At 48.2% G+C, this 19,599-nt stretch overlaps 1 protein-coding gene across 3 annotated transcripts in view; it reads right to left on the bottom strand.

The window, feature by feature from the left end:
- Nucleotides 1-4,228: 4,228 nt before the first annotated feature.
- The window catches only part of EXOC3L2 (exocyst complex component 3 like 2), a 399,789-nt gene continuing 384,418 nt past the window's right edge, over nucleotides 4,229-19,599 (bottom strand). For all 3 annotated transcript variants that reach the window (XM_063938456.1, XM_063938455.1, XM_063938457.1), the window contains exons 9-13: nucleotides 7,009-7,144; nucleotides 6,796-6,918; nucleotides 6,465-6,620; nucleotides 6,231-6,352; nucleotides 4,229-4,948 (exon numbers count right to left, since the gene is read on the bottom strand). In XM_063938456.1, the coding sequence (XP_063794526.1) occupies nucleotides 4,648-4,948; nucleotides 6,231-6,352; nucleotides 6,465-6,620; nucleotides 6,796-6,918; nucleotides 7,009-7,144 (838 nt within the window). In that variant the 3' untranslated portion in view covers nucleotides 4,229-4,647. The remainder of the gene's footprint in view (nucleotides 4,949-6,230; nucleotides 6,353-6,464; nucleotides 6,621-6,795; nucleotides 6,919-7,008; nucleotides 7,145-19,599) is intronic.

Genomic DNA, 19,599 nt, shown 5'->3' with positions numbered 1-19,599 from the left:
TGCTGGGACCCAGGGAGGTCTGTCCCCCAATCTGATGTACTGCTGCACCATGTAGATGAGACGTTACATGCTGGGACTCAGGAAGGTCTGTCCCCCAATCTGATGTACTGCTGCACCATGTAGATGAGAAGTTATATGCTGGGACTCAGGGAGGTATGTCCCCCAATCTGATGTACTGCTGCACTATGTAGATGAGAAGTTACATGCTGGGACTCAGGGAGGTCTATCCCCCAATCTGATGTACTGCTGCACCATGTAGATGAGAAGTTAAATGCTGGGACCCAGGGTGATCTGTACCCCAATCTGATGTACTGCTGCACTATGTAGATGAGAAGTTATATGCTGGGACCCAGGGAGGTCTGACCCCAATCTGATGTACTGCTGTACCATGTAGATGAGAAGTTACATGCTGGGACTCAGGGAGGTCTGTCCCCCAATCTGATGTTCTGCTTTACCATGTAGATGAGAAGTTACATGCTGGGACCCAGGGAGATCTGTCCCCCAATCTGATGTACTGTTGCACCATGCAGATGAGAAGTTACATGTTGGGACTCAGGGAGGTCTGTCCCCCAATCTGATGTACTGCTGTACCATGTAGATGAGAAGTTATATGCTGGGACCCAGGGAGGTCTGTCCCCCAATCTGATGTACTGCTGCACTATGTACATGAGAAGTTATATGCTGGGACTCAGGAAGGTCTTTACCCCAATCTGATGTACTGCTGCACCATGTAGATGAGATGTTACATGCTGGGACTCAGGGAGGTCTGTCCCCCAATCTGATGTACTGCTGCACTATGTAGATGAGATGTTACATGCTGGGACTCAGGGAGGTCTATCCCCAAATCTGATGTACTGCTGCACCATGTAGATGAGAAGTTACATGTTGGGACTCAGGGAGGTCTGTCCCGTAAATCTGATGTACTGCTGCACTATGTAGATGAGAAGTTATATGCTGGGACTCAGGAAGGTCTTTACCCCAATCTGATGTACTGTTGCACCATGCAGATGAGAAGTTATATGCTGGGACCCAGGGAGGTCTGTCCCCCAATCTGATGTACTGCTGCACTATGTAGATGAGAAGTTACATGCTGGGACTCAGGGAGGTCTATCCCCCAATCTGATGTACTGCTGCACCATGTAGATGAGAAGTTAAATGCTGGGACCCAGGGAGATCTGTACCCCAATCTGATGTACTGCTGCACTATGTAGATGAGAAGTTATATGCTGGGACTCAGGAAGGCCTTTACCCCAATCTGATGTACTGTTGCACCATGTAGATGAGAAGTTACATGCTGGGACCCAGGGAGGTCTGTCCCCCAATCTGATGTACTGCTGCACCATGTAGATGAGAAGTTACATCCTGGGACCCAGGGAGGTCTGTCCCCCAATCTGATGTACTGCTGCACCATGTAGATGAGAAGTTACATGCTTGGACCCAGGGAATTATGTTCCCCAATCTGATGTACTGCTGCACTATGTAGATGAGAAGTTACATGCTGGGACTCAGGGAGGTCTGTCCCCCAATCTGATGTACTGCTGCACTATGTAGATGAGAAGTTACATCCTGGGACCCAGGGAGGTCTGTCCCCCAATCTGATGTACTGCTGCACCATGAAGATGAGAAGTTACATGCTGGGACTCAGGGAGGTCTGTCCCCCAATCTGATGTACTGCTGCACTATGTAGATGAGAAGTTACATGCTGGGACCCAGGGAGGTATGTCCCCAAATCTGATGTACTGCTGCACCATGTAGATGAGAAGTTACATGCTGGGACTCAGGGAGGTCTGTCCCCCAATCTGATGTAATGCTGCACCATGAAGATGAGAAGTTACATGCTGGGACTCAGGGAGGTCTGTCCCCCAATCTGATGTACTGCTGCACCGTGTAGATGAGAAGTTACATGTTGGGACTTAGGGAGGTCTATCCCCCAATCTGATGTACTGCTGCACCATGAAGATGAGAAGTTACATGCTGGGACTCAGGGAGGTCTGTTCCCCAATCTGATGTACTGCTGCATCATGTGACTGCAGCCATCTTGAAGATGAGAAGTTGCATGATGGAGACAAAAGCCGCAATATAAAGCTGTTCCAGCAACATCAGAACCTCTACCTGCAGGCAGCATATACTCACCCGCTGGGGAACTGTATAGAACCCACTCTGCTCAACGCTTCCACCAGTGTGTAGTGCAGCTGTACCTGCTAATGGGATCTGGATGATAGGACGGCAGTCAATAGGTTGACAGTTAATAGGTCAACATGCATATGGGCGACAGGGACAAAAGATTGACATGACACTGGTCAATACATGAAAAGGTCGACATGAGTTTTGGGGATTTTTTTCATTCTCAGGACTTTTTCATATTCACTATCTTCGGCGTCTACAATTGGGAATAGTAACCTGTGCTGAGCGCGACGAGCCATAATTTCACTAATTAGGGGTCCACGTGCTGAAAGGAACATTTTGAAAAAAACAAACATTAAAAACTCATGTAGACCTTTCCATGTGTCAACCATTTGGTGCAGACCTAGACATTGTCGACCTTCTGACTGTCGACCCATTGATCCATAAACCCTGCTAACACCATTGGCTATGTAACTGGGCTTCATACAGTAGTCTGATTCGTCTGCTGGTGTGTGGCTTTTTCTTCAGGCTGCACCCACTCTGTGAAATGTCCTCCCATGCACAATAAGACTCTCCTCTAGTCTCCAATCCTTCCAGCGTTCCCTGATAACTCACCTCTTCAGGGTGCATCCACTCTCTCCCATGCACAATAAGACTCTCCTCTAGTCTCCAATCCTTCTAGTGTTCCCTGAAAAGTCACCTGTTTAGGCTGCTTCCACTCTGTGGGATGCCCTCCCAAGCACAATAAGACTCTCCTCTAGTCTCCAATCCTTCCAGCGTTCCTTGATAACTCATCTTTCCAGGCTGCATCCACTCTGTGGAATGCCCTCCCACGCACAATAAGACTTTCCTCTAGTCTCCAATCCTTCTAGTGTTCCCTGAAAAGTCATCTGTTTAGGCTGCTTCCACTCTGTGGGATGCCCTCCCAAGCACAATAAGACTCTCCTCTAGTCTCCAATCCTTCCAGCGTTCCTTGATAACTCACCTCTTCAGGCTGCATCCACTCTGTGGAATGCCCTCCCACGCACAATAAGACTCTCCTCTAGTCTCCAATCCTTCTAAAGTTCCCTGAAAACTCACCTCTTTAGGCTGCATCCACTCTGTAGGAAGCCCTCCCAAGCACAATAAGACTCTCCTCTAGTCTCCAATCCTTCCAGCTTTCCTTGATAACTCACCTCTTCAGGCTGCACCCAGTCTGTGGAATGCCCTACCACACACAATAAGACTCTCCTCTAGTCTCCAATCCTTCCAGCGTTCCCTCAACTCACCTCTTCAGGCTGCACCTACTCTGTGGAATGCCCTCCCATGCACAATAAGACTCTCCTCTAGTCTCCAATCCTTCCAGCGTTCCCTCATAACTCACCTCTTCAGGCTGCACCTACTCTGTGGAATGCCCTCCCATGCACAATAAGACTCTCCTCTAGTCTTCAATCCTTCCAGCATTCCCTCATTACTCACCTCTTCAGGGTGTGGATCATTATATTGACACTGTCTAGGTCAACAATGTTTATGTCGACCACAATAGGTCGACAGGGTTGGAATGTCAACAGGGTTTCTAGGTCGACATGTGCTAGGTCAACAGGTCAAAAGGTCGACATGAGGTTTTTTGTTTGTTTTTTGGTGTCGTTTTCTTCGTAGAGTGACTAGGAACCCCAATTAGTGCACCGTGTCCCCTCGCATGGCTCACTTCACTCGACATGCTTCGGGCACGGTGCCTCGCTCTGCTACCGCTTCGCTCGGCACAGATTACCGTTCCAATCGTAGTCCACGTGGATCGTTAAGTATGAAAAAGTTTTTAAAAATCCTCATGTCGACCTTTTGACCTGTCGACCTAGCACATGTCGACCTAGAAACCCTGTAGACCTAGTGACTGTCGACCTATAGTGGTCGACCTAAACAGTGTCGATCTTCAGACCAGATCCCCCTCTTCAGACTGCAGTATAAGTATATTCTGTCTTCCCATCACTTGTGCTGTTTCTGTGTCCTCAGTGCTGTTCCTGTTCCTGCCATAAAACCATGAATCATTTCAGTCACATTATAACACTTCCTCGGAGCGTAATACAATTGTGTATTGTCCGCAGTGACAGACAACTGAATCATGGGGCATTGTTAAATTATTTCATCTTTAATATATATTCTGCATATACACGAACAGGAAACCACGGCGCACGGCAGCACTTGTGAGTCTCTGGTCCACACATAACGTTCACATAATTGCACAGTTCCTCCAAAGACACCGGAGCCGTTCACGGAACACTCCCAGTATCAGCTATCCACATGTGGTGCCTCAATAATCATTTATTTATATGTGCAGAGGAGGCACAGAGGAGGCGCCCTACATCCCCTCACATCCTCTATATTCAAATAAAGATAAATACGAGTATCAGGATAATATGACAGTGTCTCCTTATCAGCTCTACCAGCAAGACAGCTAATTCAGACACTTGCAGGCAGAAATGTGGATTGATAATGATTTCCATAGACTGCTGCCGGTGTGGACACCTCTCAATGGTGGAGCCTTCTCTACAGCTGTGTGTCCTCCTCCCCAGGTCTCAGTACACTTCCAGTTTGGCTTGTAGTGACTCTTCCTCGTCGGCTGAGGTGACTCAAGGTTCTGCGACCAAATTGCGAAGCTCTTGAGAAGCTAACGTTGATGCAGTGGGTGTCTCGTGTGATGGCAATGTCAGAGAAGAAGCCTGGAGTGCCACGGCATGGCAAAAGACAATCTGCACTCTCCAGGTCATGGAGGACACCCAAAATCTGCTGCCTGGCGCTTGGGTCCCACAAGCCCCGGACATCCAACAGGGAAGACAGATGGCGCTTCCTGGGAAATGGGAAAAGAAAGTCATATTATGGAAGACACAGAATAGAAGAGGAGGAGGGAGCGTAGATGGACCTGACAGTAGACGCTGCTGCTGCTAGTAATCCCATGGCTGCTGGGGGTTAGAGTATCCAACATCATTATGATACAAATTATACCTGGTCTCTCTTTTCAGAAGAGTTTGGCTCCATTTAGTAACAATTCTAATCACACTACATATAAATTGCTGCCGGAACAGTGGAACTCACTGGAGGCGAAGTCTGAAAGCCATACAGTGCGCATTCACCAGATCACGCACTGTGGGGAGGGGCCTATGAAGCAAGGCATCATGGGATCTAGAGGGAGGAGGGCATGTCACGAGTGACTGAGTTCCAGCCACCGACAGCACTGTAGGTAGAGGAAAGTATGTAGAACTATGTTCGCCGGATGGGGGCCGCGTGAGCTACAGCGACAGCTGAGACGTCAGAGGAATCAGTGACTTTCTACATTTCCCTGAACTTGTTACCGCACATAAATATGGAGATAGATTCAATATGGCCGTCTCTCGCTAATATGCTGGGGAAATGGGATTATTACGTTGACTACATAGATGCCGCCATATTTTCAGGTCTTTCTGCTCATTCTTACACCTACAATAACATGTAACCCGATGGCCAACTGACATTTCAAGAAAGTGAACCAAAATCAAACGTCATTTTTCTGTTTTTACACAAATATATATTTAGTGGTTTTGCTTCGGCAGCTTTCCAAGACCGCAAACAGCGGGAGCACAATGAGGGGAGTCCAGGAACGCCACCCGCACAGACCGGGTCTCACAAACCTGAGTACAGAGTGGCGCCGCGAGGAGATGAGCCGGCCAGGGCAGGAAGAAGCAGCAACAGGTTCTCCTCGGTCATGTGGACCATTAATTTCACTTGGAAAACCCTGTTTCTATGGCAGTGGCGGTTTCTGCCGGTTGTAGGTCCTAATTCAGTAAGGATTGCATTTGTGCGTAGCAATCCTCAGTAATGCAAATGTAGGAGGAAGAGCATCGCGGCCGTCAGTCATGATGTTCATCTGCGACAACAGGCTGAGTAAGTGCGTCTCACGATGCAGTCCTCGACCTCACCACTCCCTGAAAACGGGGGTAACGCCCCCTATTTCCAGCAACGACGCTCCCCCCCCAGATACATCCCTGTGACACCCAGTGATTACTCTTTCCTTATCTTAGAAACCCTTCCTAAATATCCAGCCCTCCTTGGTTCTGGACGGCAGGATAGAGAGATACACTTAGGACGATACTGACCTGAAATCAGGAAAGTCTGAGACCAACATTGCAACCTCCATCTGAATGGACGCTGTGTCCTCTAAGGTGAGTATCTCAGTAAGACGTGGGATCACCTGCTCCAAGGTGGACTGTGGAGATTCCTGATGAGTAGGAAAGATGAAGGAATAACCTATGTTGGTAAATTACTGGGGAGTGCATGGGGACTTATGGAGAGTTCATGAGATACATATGGAGAATACTCCGTCCACTTACCAACTTGCTGAACATCTGCCCAAGCTGCCTGGACTCCTCTCTCAGCTTGCTGGCTACTTTCCTCCGTGTCTTGGTAGCTGTACAAGATAGTTTGCCTTGTATGAGAGGGCGGACCAGCTCCAACATGACCTTGCGATGGAGCTCGGACACTGTAGCCTGGCAGGAAGAGAATCCGTACGATGACACCCTTCACATTCCATGCTTCTAACCGCTGACCATGGCATGTATGTACATTCTAGGTGCTCCTGCATAACCTTTATCACATTTATATATTAGCCATTGAATTATTTTGAGGCGCTATACACTTTACCAACTGTTGGGCAGCACCAACCTGGTAGGGTCCTTGGCTAAGCTTGCGTAGGGCATTTGAACTATCTGCCAGGATAGACGTCATCCCATCACACGCGTCTGAGCTATTCAACCACCGCCGGCCCAGGACTTTTCGGGAAAATGGCTGTGGGGTTGGGGAACACAAGAGACTTTTGTGTTTAGAGAAGATGATGAGTGATGAGAGCAATTGTATAAGGACCAGGGCAGACGTTACCTTCATATCGTGCAGTACGAGATCACACATCCCTTGAGTGCCAAGTCCAGTGATTCCATCTAAAGATCCCTCGGATTCATGCAGAAGCTCCGCCCCATGCGTTTTAGCTAGCTGCGCCATCCGACTGGCAAATTCCCTTGAATAGAGATGGAACAAAACATAGTTGACTTCGTGCTTATAGAATAAAGTATTTGTACATGTGCCGCGCGCTCTCAGGGTGAGGATACCGGGTAACACAATGCGGATAAGGCGTCAAATGATCCCTCGGAATGTTTTCAATAATTGCAATTTAAAAATAACCACTGAACAGAATTATCCCTGCACAATGGACAGAATAATACACACATGCCCTTGTACCTCTATGCTCATGGCACTGCGTGTGAGCGGCATATGTCCCTTCCACGTAAGCTGCGCTGCCGGCTATGGACCTTATTCAGCTACGGTTTCATTTTTGCTAATTTAGCAAATCTGCAACTGGCTGCGACTGCATGCTGGGGACCGTCCAGCATGCAAATGCCCCCCAGGGCGAGGCCGTCCAGCATGCAAATGCCCAAATGCCCCCCAGGGCAAGGCTGTCCAGTATGCAAATGCCCCCCAGGGCAAGGCTGTCCAGTATGTAAATGCCCCCCAGGGCAAGGCTGTCCAGCATGTAAATGCCCCCCCAGGGAAAGGCCGTCCAGCATGCAAATGCCCAAATGCCCCCCAGGGCAAGGCTGTCCAGCATGCAAATGCCCCCCTGCCTCAACAGCTTGGCTGTGAAGGCAGACGCATGCGACCATGTTTTCACTTGCAGTTGCAGCGTGTGATGTCACACAATCCACAAAAACGGCACAGACCGCCCCCTTTTCCCCACAATGGCGAGTCGGCGCCCACCCTCCGCTTTCAATCATGTTGCAGATGCGACCGCAATATGTCAGCACATGCACGCGCATTGCCGTCAATGCGCGTGCATGTGCACTACAGCACAGGTCGGGAGAATGCGAATACAACACATCTCTGACCCATGCTGAATAAGACCCTATGTCATTTTGCTATAATGCTTTGGAAAAAGAGAGGCAGGGCCAGTTATCTTACTGGAGAAGGGCAAGGTGGGGTCAGCCATTACTGTAGGAAAAGAAAGATGAAGGGGAGTTCAGGCATATTAATGGAGGAGAGGGATGGTAGAGGCGGTGTCAGGCATATTAATGGAGGAGAGGGATGGTAGAGCAGTGTCAGTCATATTAATGGAGGAGAGGGATGGTAGAGGCTGTGTCAGCCATATTATTGGAGGAGAGGGATGGTAGAGGCGGTGTCAGCCATATTAATGGAGGAGAGGGATGGTAGAGGCGGTGTCAGCCATATTATTGGAGGAGAGGGATGGTAGAGGCGGTGTCAGCCATATTAATGGAGGAGAGGGATGGTAGAGCAGTGTCAGTCATATTAATGGAGGAGAGGGATGGTAGAGGCAGTGTCAGTCATATTAATGGAGGAGAGGGATGGTAGAGCAGTGTCAGGCATATTAATGGAGGAGAGGGATGGTAGAGCAGTGTCAGTCATATTAATGGAGGAGAGGGATGGTAGAGCAGTGTCAGGCATATTAATGGAGGAGAGGGATGGTAGAGCGGTGTCAGCCATATTAATGGAGGAGAGGGATGGTAGAGCGGTGTCAGGCATATTAATGGAAGAGAGGGATGGTAGAGGCAGTGTCAGTCATATTAATGGAGGAGAGGGATGGTAGAGCAGTGTCAGGCATATTAATGAAGGAGAGGGATGGTAGAGCGGTGTCAGGCATATTAACGGAGGAGAGGGATGGCAGAGCAGTGTCAGGCATATTAATGGAAGAGAGGGATGGTAGAGCAGTGTCAGTCATACTAATGGAGGAGAGGGATGGTAGAGGCGGTGTCAGTCATATTAATGGATGAGAGGGATGGTAGAGCAGTGTCAGGCATATTAATGGATGAGAGGGATGGTAGAGGCATCATATTATTGGAGGAGAGGGATGGTAGAGGCGGTGTCAGTCATATTAATGGATGAGAGGGATGGTAGAGCAGTGTCAGGCATATTAATGGATGAGAGGGATGGTAGAGGCATCATATTATTGGAGGAGAGGGATGGTAGAGGCGGTGTCAGGCATATTAATGGAGGAGAGGGATGGTAGAGGCGGTGTCAGGCATATTAATGGATGAGAGGGATGGTAGAGGCAGTGTCAGTCATATTAATGGAGGAGAGGGATGGTAAAGCAGTGTCAGGCATATTAATGGAGGAGAGGGATGGTAGAGTGGTGTCAGCCATAATAATGGAGGAGAGGGATGGTAGAGCGGTGTCAGGCATATTAATGTATGAGAGGGATGGTAGAGGCGTCATATTATTGGAGGAGAGGGATGGTAGAGGCGGTGTCAGGCATATTAATGGAGGAGAGGGATGGTAGAGGCAGTGTCAGGCATATTAATGGATGAGAGGGATGGAAGAGCAGTGTCAGTCATATTAATGTAGGAGAGGGATGGTAGAGGCAGTGTCAGTCATATTAATGGAGGAGAGGGATGGTAGAGGCAGTGTCAGGCATATTAATGGAAGAGAGGGATGGTAGAGCAGTGTCAGTCATACTAATGGAGGAGATGGATGGTAGAGGCGGTGTCAGTCATATTATTGGAGGAGAGGGATGGTAGAGGCGGTGTCAGGCATATTAATGGATGAGAGGGATGGTAGAGGCAGTGTCAGTCATATTAATGGAGGAGAGGGAAGGTAGAGCAGTGTCAGGCATATTAATGGAGGAGAGGGATGGTAGAGCGGTGTCAGCCATATTAATGGATGAGAGGGATGGTAGAGGCAGTGTCAGTCATATTAATGGAGGAGAGGGATGGTAGAGCAGTGTCAGGCATATTAATGGATGAGAGGGATGGTAGAGGCGGTGTCAGTCATATTATTGGAGGAGAGGGATGGTAGAGGCGGTGTCAGTCATATTAATGGATGAGAGGGATGGTAGAGCAGTGTCAGTCATATTAATGGAGGAGAGGGATGGTAGAGGCGGTGTCAGGCATATTAATGGAGGAGAGGGATGGTAGAGCAGTGTCAGGCATATTAATGGATGAGAGGGATGGTAGAGGCAGTGTCAGTCATATTAATGGAGGAGAGGGATGGTAGAGGCGGTGTCAGGCATATTATTGGAGGAGAGGGATGGTAGAGGCGGTGTCAGGCATATTAATGGAGGAGAGGGATGGTAGAGGAGCTGTCAGTAATATTAATGTAGGAGAGGGATGGTAGAGGTGGTGTCAGTCATATTAATGGAGGAGAGGGATGGTAGAGGCGGTGTCAGGCATATTATTGGAGGAGAGGGATGGTAGAGGCAGTGTCAGGCATATTAATGGATGAGAGGGATGGAAGAGCAGTGTCAGTCATATTAATGTAGGAGAGGGATGGTAGAGGCAGTGTCAGTCATATTAATGGAGGAGAGGGATGGTAGAGGCAGTGTCAGGCATATTAATGGATGAGAGGGATGGTAGAGCAGTGTCAGTCATATTAATGTAGGAGAGGGATGGTAGAGGCAGTGTCAGTCATATTAATGGAGGAGAGGGATGGTAGAGGCAGTGTCAGGCATATTAATGGATGAGAGGGATGGTAGAGGCGGTGTCAGTCATATTAATGGATGAGAGGGATGGTAGAGGCAGTGTCAGGCATATTAATGGAGGAAAGGGATGGTAGAGGCGGTGTCAGTCATATTATTGGAGGAGAGGGATGGTAGAGGCAGTGTCAGGCATATTAATAGATGAGAGGGATGGTAGAGCAGTGTCAGGTATATTGGCCCTCATTCCGAGTTGTTCGCTCGCAAGCGGATTTTAGCAGATTTGCTCATGCTAAGCCGCCGCCTACTGGGAGTGAATCTTAGCATCTTAAAATTGCGACCGATGTATTCGCAATATTGCGATTACACACCTCGTAGCAGTTTCTGAGTAGCTCCAGACTTACTCGGCATCTGCGATCAGTTCAGTGCTTGTCGTTCCTGGTTTGACGTCACAAACACACCCAGCGTTCGCCCAGACACTCCTCCATTCCTCCGGCCACTCCTGCGTTATATCCGGAAACGGTAGCGTTTTTTCCCACACGCCCATAAAACGGCCTGTTTCCGCCCAGTAACACCCATTTCCTGTCAATCACATTACGATCGCCAGAACGATGAAAAAGCCGTGAGTAAAATTCCTAACTACATAGCAAATTTACTTGGCGCAGTCGCAGTGCGGACATTGCGCATGCGCATTAAGCGGAAAATCGCTGCGATGCGAAGAATTTTACCGAGCGAACAACTCGGAATGAGGGCCATTAATGGATGAGAAGGATGGTAGAGGCAGTGTCAGACATATTAATGGATGAGAGGGATGGTAGAGGCAGTGTCAGGCATATTAATGGATGAGAGGGATGGTAGAGGCGGTGTCAGCCATATTAATGGAGGAGAGGGATGGTAGAGCAGTGTCAGGCATATTAATAGAGGAGAGGGCTGGTAGAGCAGTGTCAGGCATATTAATGGAGGAGAGGGATGGTAGAGGCGGTGTCAGCCATATTAATGGAGGAGAGGGATGGTAGAGGCAGTGTCAGGCATATTAATGGATGAGAGGGATGGTAGAGGCAGTGTCAGGCATATTAATGGAGGAGAGGGATGGTAGAGGCGGTGTCAGTCATATTCTTGGAGGAGAGGGATGGTAGAGGCGGTGTCAGCCATATTAATGGAGGAGAGGGATGGTAGAGCAGTGTCAGGCATATTAATGGAAGAGAGGGATGGTAGAGGCGGTGTCAGTCATATTATTGGAGGAGAGGGATGGTAGAGGCAGTGTCAGGCATATTAATGGATGAGAGGGATGGTAGAGCAGTGTCAGTCATATTATTGGAGGAGAGGGATGGTAGAGGCAGTGTCAGGCATATTAATGGATGAGAGGGATGGTAGAGGCAGTGTCAGGCATATTAATGGATGAGAGGGATGGTAGAGGCAGTGTCAGGCATATTAATGGATGAGAGGGACAGTAGAGGCGGTGTCAGTTATATTAATGGAGGAGAGGGATGGTAGAGCAGTGTCAGGCATATTAAAGGAGGAGAGGGATGGTAGAGGCAGTGTCAGGCATATTAATGGATGAGAGGGATGGTAGAGGCAGTGTCAGGCATATTAATGGAGGAGAGGGATGGTAGAGGCGGTGTCAGTCATATTCTTGGAGGAGAGTGATGGTAGAGGCGGTGTCAGCCATATTAATGGAGGAGAGGGATGGTAGAGCAGTGTCAGGCATATTAAAGGAAGAGAGGGATGGTAGAGGCGGTGTAAGTCATATTCTTGGAGGAGAGGGATGGTAGAGGCGGTGTCAGCCATATTAATGGAGGAGAGGGATGGTAGAGCAGTGTCAGGCATATTAATGGAAGAGAGGGATGGTAGAGGCAGTGTCAGCCATATTAATGGAGGAGAGGGATGGTAGAGGCAGTGTCAGTCATATTAATGGAGGAGAGAGATGGTAGAGGTGGTATCAGCCATATTAATGGAGGAGAGGGATGGTAGAGGCGGTGTCAGTCATATTATTGGAGGAGAGGGATGGTAGAGCAATGTCAAGCATATTAATGGAGGATAGGGATGGTAGAGGCGGTGTCAGCCATATTAATGGAGGAGAGGGATGATAGAGGCAATGTCAGCCATATTAATGGAGGAAAGGGAAGATACAGCTGTGTCAGTCATATTAATGGAGGAGAGGGATGGTAGAGGCAGCGTCAGTCATATTAATGGGAGAGAGGGATGACAGAGGTGGTGTCGGCCATATTAATGGAGGACAGGAATGGTAGAGGCGGTGTCAGTCAAATTAATGGAGGAGAGGGATGGTAGAGGCAGTGTCAGCCATATTAATGGAGGAGAGGGATGGTAGAGGTGGTAACAGTCATATTAATGGAGGAGACGGTTGATAGAGGCGGTGTCAGTCATATTAATGGAGGAGAGGGATGGTAGAGGCAGAGTCAGTCATATTAATGGAGGAGAGGGATGGTAGAGGCAGAGTCAGCTATATTAATGGAGGAGAGGGATGATTGAGGTGGTGTCAGCCATTTTAATAGAGCAGAGGGATGGTAGAGGCAATGTCAGATACAGTAATGGAGAAGAGGGATGGTAGAGCGGTATCAACCATATTAATGGAGGAGAGGGATGGTAGAGGCAGTGTCAGGCATATTAATGGATGAGAGGGATGGTAGAGGCAGTGTCAGGCATATTAATGGATGAGAGGGACAGTAGAGGCGGTGTCAGTTATATTAATGGAGGAGAGGGATGGTAGAGCAGTGTCAGGCATATTAAAGGAGGAGAGGGATGGTAGAGGCAGTGTCAGGCATATTAATGGATGAGAGGGATGGTAGAGGCAGTGTCAGGCATATTAATGGAGGAGAGGGATGGTAGAGGCGGTGTCAGTCATATTCTTGGAGGAGAGTGATGGTAGAGGCGGTGTCAGCCATATTAATGGAGGAGAGGGATGGTAGAGCAGTGTCAGGCATATTAAAGGAAGAGAGGGATGGTAGAGGCGGTGTAAGTCATATTCTTGGAGGAGAGGGATGGTAGAGGCGGTGTCAGCCATATTAATGGAGGAGAGGGATGGTAGAGCAGTGTCAGGCATATTAATGGAAGAGAGGGATGGTAGAGGCAGTGTCAGCCATATTAATGGAGGAGAGGGATGGTAGAGGCAGTGTCAGTCATATTAATGGAGGAGAGAGATGGTAGAGGTGGTATCAGCCATATTAATGGAGGAGAGGGATGGTAGAGGCGGTGTCAGTCATATTATTGGAGGAGAGGGATGGTAGAGCAATGTCAAGCATATTAATGGAGGATAGGGATGGTAGAGGCGGTGTCAGCCATATTAATGGAGGAGAGGGATGATAGAGGCAATGTCAGCCATATTAATGGAGGAAAGGGAAGATACAGCTGTGTCAGTCATATTAATGGAGGAGAGGGATGGTAGAGGCAGCGTCAGTCATATTAATGGGAGAGAGGGATGACAGAGGTGGTGTCGGCCATATTAATGGAGGACAGGAATGGTAGAGGCGGTGTCAGTCAAATTAATGGAGGAGAGGGATGGTAGAGGCAGTGTCAGCCATATTAATGGAGGAGAGGGATGGTAGAGGTGGTAACAGTCATATTAATGGAGGAGACGGTTGATAGAGGCGGTGTCAGTCATATTAATGGAGGAGAGGGATGGTAGAGGCAGAGTCAGTCATATTAATGGAGGAGAGGGATGGTAGAGGCAGAGTCAGCTATATTAATGGAGGAGAGGGATGATTGAGGTGGTGTCAGCCATTTTAATAGAGCAGAGGGATGGTAGAGGCAATGTCAGATACAGTAATGGAGAAGAGGGATGGTAGAGCGGTATCAACCATATTAATGGAGGAGAGGGATGGTAGAGGCAGTGTCAGTTATATTAATGGAGGAAAGGAATGGTAGAGCGGTGTCAGTCATATTAATGGAGGAGAGAGATGGTAGAGGCAGTGTTAGTCATATTAATGGAGGAGAGGGATGGTAGAGGTAGTGTCAGGCATATTACTGGAGGAGAGGGATGGTAGAGGCAGTGTCAGTCATATTAATGGAGGAGAGGGATGGTAGAGGTGGTGTCAGTCATATTAATGGAGGAGAGGGATGGTAGAGGTGGTGTCAGTCATATTAATGGAGGAGAGAGATGGTAGAGGCGGTGTCAGTCATATTAATGGAGGAGAGAGATGGTAGAGGCGGTGTCAGTCATATTAATGGAGGAGAGGGATGGTAGAGGTGGTGTCAGTCATATTAATGGAGGAGAGGGATGGTAGAGGTGGTGTCAGTCATTTTAATAGAGGAGAGGGATGGTAGAGCAGTGTCAGGCATATTAATAGAGGAGAGGGATGGTAGAGCAGTGTCAGGCATATTAATGGAGGAGAGAGATGGTAGAGGCGATGTCAGATATATTAATGGAGGAGAGGGATGGTAGAGGCGGTGTCAGCCATATTAATGGAGGAGAGGGATGGTAGAGCAGTGTCAGGCATATTAATGGAGGAGAGGGATGGTAGAGGCGGTGTCAGGCATATTAATGGAGGAGAGGGATGGTAGAGGCGGTGTCAGCCATATTAATGGAGGAGAGGGCTGGTAGAGCAGTGTCAGGCATATTAATGGAGGAGAGGGAAGGTAGAGGCGGTGTCAGCCATATTCATGGAGGAGAGAGATGGTAGAGGCGGTGTCAGTCATATTAATGGAGGAGAGAGATGGTAGAGGCGGTGTCAGTCATATTAATGGAGTAGAGGGATGGTAGAGGTGGTGTCAGTCATATTAATGGAGGAGAGAGATGGTAGAGGCGGTGTCAGTCATATTAATGGAGGAAAGGAATGGTAGAGCGGTGTCAGTCATATTAATGGAGGAGAGAGATGGTAGAGGCAGTGTCAGTCATATTAATGGAGGAGAGGGATGGTAGAGGTAGTGTCAGGCATATTACTGGAGGAGAGGGATGGTAGAGGCAGTGTCAGTCATATTAATGGAGGAGAGGGATGGTAGAGGTGGTGTCAGTCATATTAATGGAGGAGAGGGATGGTAGAGGTGGTGTCAGTCATATTAATGGAGGAGAGAGATGGTAGAGGCGGTGTCAGTCATATTAATGGATGAGAGGGATGGTAGAGGCAGTGTCAGGCATATTAATGGAGGAGAGGGATGGTAGAGCAGTGTCAGGCATATTAATGGAGGAGAGGGATGGTAGAGCAGTGTCAGGCATATTAATGGAGGAGAGGGATGGTAGAGGCAGTGTCAGCCATTTTAACAGAGCAGAGGGATGGTAGAGGCAATGTCAAAAATAGTAATGGAGAAGAGGGATGGTAGAGCGGTGTCAACCATATTAATGGAGGAGAGGGATGGTAGAGGCAGTGTCAGTTATATTAATGGAGGAAAGGAATGGTAGAGCGGTGTCAGTCATAATAATGGAGGAGAGAAATGATAGAGGCAGTGTCAGTCATATTAATGGAGGAGAGGGATGGTAGAGCAGTGTCAGGCATATTAATGGAGGAGAGAGATGGTAGAGGCAGTGTCAGCCATATTAATGGAGGAGAGGGATGGTAGAGGCAGTGTCAGTCATATTAATGGAGGAGAGAGATGGTAGAGGTGGTATCAGCCATATTAATGGAGGAGAGGGATGGTAGAGGCGGTGTCAGTCATATTATTGGAGGAGAGGGATGGTAGAGCAATGTCAAGCATATTAATGGAGGATAGGGATGGTAGAGGCGGTGTCAGCCATATTAATGGAGGAGAGGGATGATAGAGGCAATGTCAGCCATATTAATGGAGGAAAGGGAAGATACAGCTGTGTCAGTCATATTAATGGAGGAGAGGGATGGTAGAGGCAGCGTCAGTCATATTAATGGGAGAGAGGGATGACAGAGGTGGTGTCGGCCATATTAATGGAGGACAGGAATGGTAGAGGCGGTGTCAGTCATATTAATGGAGGAGAGGGATGGTAGAGGCAGTGTCAGCCATATTAATGGAGGAGAGGGATGGTAGAGGTGGTAACAGTCATATTAATGGAGGAGACGGTTGATAGAGGCGGTGTCAGTCATATTAATGGAGGAGAGGGATGGTAGAGGCAGAGTCAGTCATATTAATGGAGGAGAGGGATGGTAGAGGCAGAGTCAGCTATATTAATGGAGGAGAGGGATGATTGAGGTGGTGTCAGCCATTTTAATAGAGCAGAGGGATGGTAGAGGCAATGTCAGATACAGTAATGGAGAAGAGGGATGGTAGAGCGGTATCAACCATATTAATGGAGGAGAGGGATGGTAGAGGCAGTGTCAGTTATATTAATGGAGGAAAGGAATGGTAGAGCGGTGTCAGTCATATTAATGGAGGAGAGAGATGGTAGAGGCAGTGTTAGTCATATTAATGGAGGAGAGGGATGGTAGAGGTAGTGTCAGGCATATTACTGGAGGAGAGGGATGGTAGAGGCAGTGTCAGTCATATTAATGGAGGAGAGGGATGGTAGAGGTGGTTTCAGTCATATTAATGGAGGAGAGGGATGGTAGAGGTGGTGTCAGTCATATTAATGGAGGAGAGAGATGGTAGAGGCGGTGTCAGTCATATTAATGGAGGAGAGAGATGGTAGAGGCGGTGTCAGTCATATTAATGGAGGAGAGGGATGGTAGAGGTGGTGTCAGTCATATTAATGGAGGAGAGGGATGGTAGAGGTGGTGTCAGTCATATTAATAGAGGAGAGGGATGGTAGAGCAGTGTCAGGCATATTAATAGAGGAGAGGGATGGTAGAGCAGTGTCAGGCATATTAATGGAGGAGAGAGATGGTAGAGGCGATGTCAGATATATTAATGGAGGAGAGGGATGGTAGAGGCGGTGTCAGCCATATTAATGGAGGAGAGGGATGGTAGAGCAGTGTCAGGCATATTAATGGAGGAGAGGGATGGTAGAGGCGGTGTCAGGCATATTAATGGAGGAGAGGGATGGTAGAGGCGGTGTCAGCCATATTAATGGAGGAGAGGGCTGGTAGAGCAGTGTCAGGCATATTAATGGAGGAGAGGGATGGTAGAGGCGGTGTCAGCCATATTAATGGAGGAGAGAGATGGTAGAGGCGGTGTCAGTCATATTAATGGAGGAGAGAGATGGTAGAGGCGGTGTCAGTCATATTAATGGAGTAGAGGGATGGTAGAGGTGGTGTCAGTCATATTAATGGAGGAGAGAGATGGTAGAGGCGGTGTCAGTCATATTAATGGAGGAAAGGAATGGTAGAGCGGTGTCAGTCATATTAATGGAGGAGAGAGATGGTAGAGGCAGTGTCAGTCATATTAATGGAGGAGAGGGATGGTAGAGGTAGTGTCAGGCATATTACTGGAGGAGAGGGATGGTAGAGGCAGTGTCAGTCATATTAATGGAGGAGAGGGATGGTAGAGGTGGTGTCAGTCATATTAATGGAGGAGAGGGATGGTAGAGGTGGTGTCAGTCATATTAATGGAGGAGAGAGATGGTAGAGGCGGTGTCAGTCATATTAATGGATGAGAGGGATGGTAGAGGCAGTGTCAAGCATATTAATGGAGGAGAGGGATGGTAGAGCAGTGTCAGGCATATTAATGGAGGAGAGGGATGGTAGAGCAGTGTCAGGCATATTAATGGAGGAGAGGGATGGTAGAGGCAGTGTCAGCCATTTTAACAGAGCAGAGGGATGGTAGAGGCAATGTCAAAAATAGTAATGGAGAAGAGGGATGGTAGAGCGGTGTCAACCATATTAATGGAGGAGAGGGATGGTAGAGGCAGTGTCAGTTATATTAATGGAGGAAAGGAATGGTAGAGCGGTGTCAGTCATAATAATGGAGGAGAGAAATGTTAGAGGCAGTGTCAGTCATATTAATGGAGGAGAGGGATGGTAGAGCAGTGTCAGGCATATTAATGGAGGAGAGAGATGGTAGAGGTGGTGTCAGTCATATTAATGGAGGAGAGAGATGGTAGAGGCGGTGTCAGTCATATTAATAGAGGAGAGGGATGGTAGAGCAGTGTCAGGCATATTAATGGAGGAGAGAGATGGTAGAGGCGGTGTCAGTCATATTAATGGAGGAGAGGGATGGTAGAGGTGGTGTCAGTCATATGAATGGAGGAGAGAGATGGTAGAGGCGGTGTCAGTCATATTAATAGAGGAGAGGGATGGTAGAGCAGTGTCAGGCATATTAATGGAGGAGAGGGATGGTAGAGCAGTGTCAGGCATATTAATGGATGAGAGGGATGGTAGAGGCGATGTCAGATATATTAATGGAGGAGAGGGATGGTAGAGGCGATGTCAGATATATTAATGGAGGAGAGAGATGGTAGAGGCGATGTCAGATATATTAATGGAGGAGAGAGATGGTAGAGGCGATGTCAGCCATATTAATGGAGGAGAGAGATGGTAGAGCGGTGTCAGGCACATTAATGGAGGAGAGGGATGGTAGAGCGGTGTCAGCCATATTAATGGAGGAGAGAGATGGTAGAGCGGTGTCAGCCATAAAAATGGAGGAGAGGGATGGTAGAGGCAGTGTCAGTCATATTAATGGAGGAGAGGGATGGTAGGGCGGTGTCAGCCATATTAATGGAGGAGAGGGATGGTAGAGGCAGTGTCAGGCATATTAATGGAGGAGAGAGATGGTAGAGCGGTGTCAGCCATATTAATGGAGGAGAGGGATGGTAGAGTGATGTCAGGCATATTAATGGAGGAGAGAGATGGTAGAGGCGGTGTCAGTCATATTAATGGAGGAGAGGGATGGTAGAGTGGTGTCAGGCATATTAATGGAGGAGAGGAATGGTAGAGGCAGTGTCAGCCATATTAATGAAGGAGAGGAATGGTAGAGCGGTGTCAGCCATATTAATGGATGAGAGAGATGGTAGAGGCAGTGTCAGTCATATTAATGGAGGAGAGGGATGGTAGAGGCAGTGTCAGTCATATTAATGGAGGAGAGGGATGGTAGAGCGGTGTCAGCCATATTAATGGAGGCGAGAGATGGTAGAGCGGTGTCAGCCATATTAATGGAGGAGAGGGATGGTAGAGGCAGTGTCAGTCATATTAATGGAGGAGAGGGATGGTAGAGCGGTGTCAGCCATATTAATGGAGGAGAGGGAAGGTAGATGAGGGTTC

Source organism: Pseudophryne corroboree, chromosome 8 (assembly GCF_028390025.1).
Source record: "Pseudophryne corroboree isolate aPseCor3 chromosome 8, aPseCor3.hap2, whole genome shotgun sequence".
Taxonomy (NCBI): domain Eukaryota; kingdom Metazoa; phylum Chordata; class Amphibia; order Anura; family Myobatrachidae; genus Pseudophryne; species Pseudophryne corroboree.
This window is presented reverse-complemented; position numbering and strand designations above follow the sequence as displayed.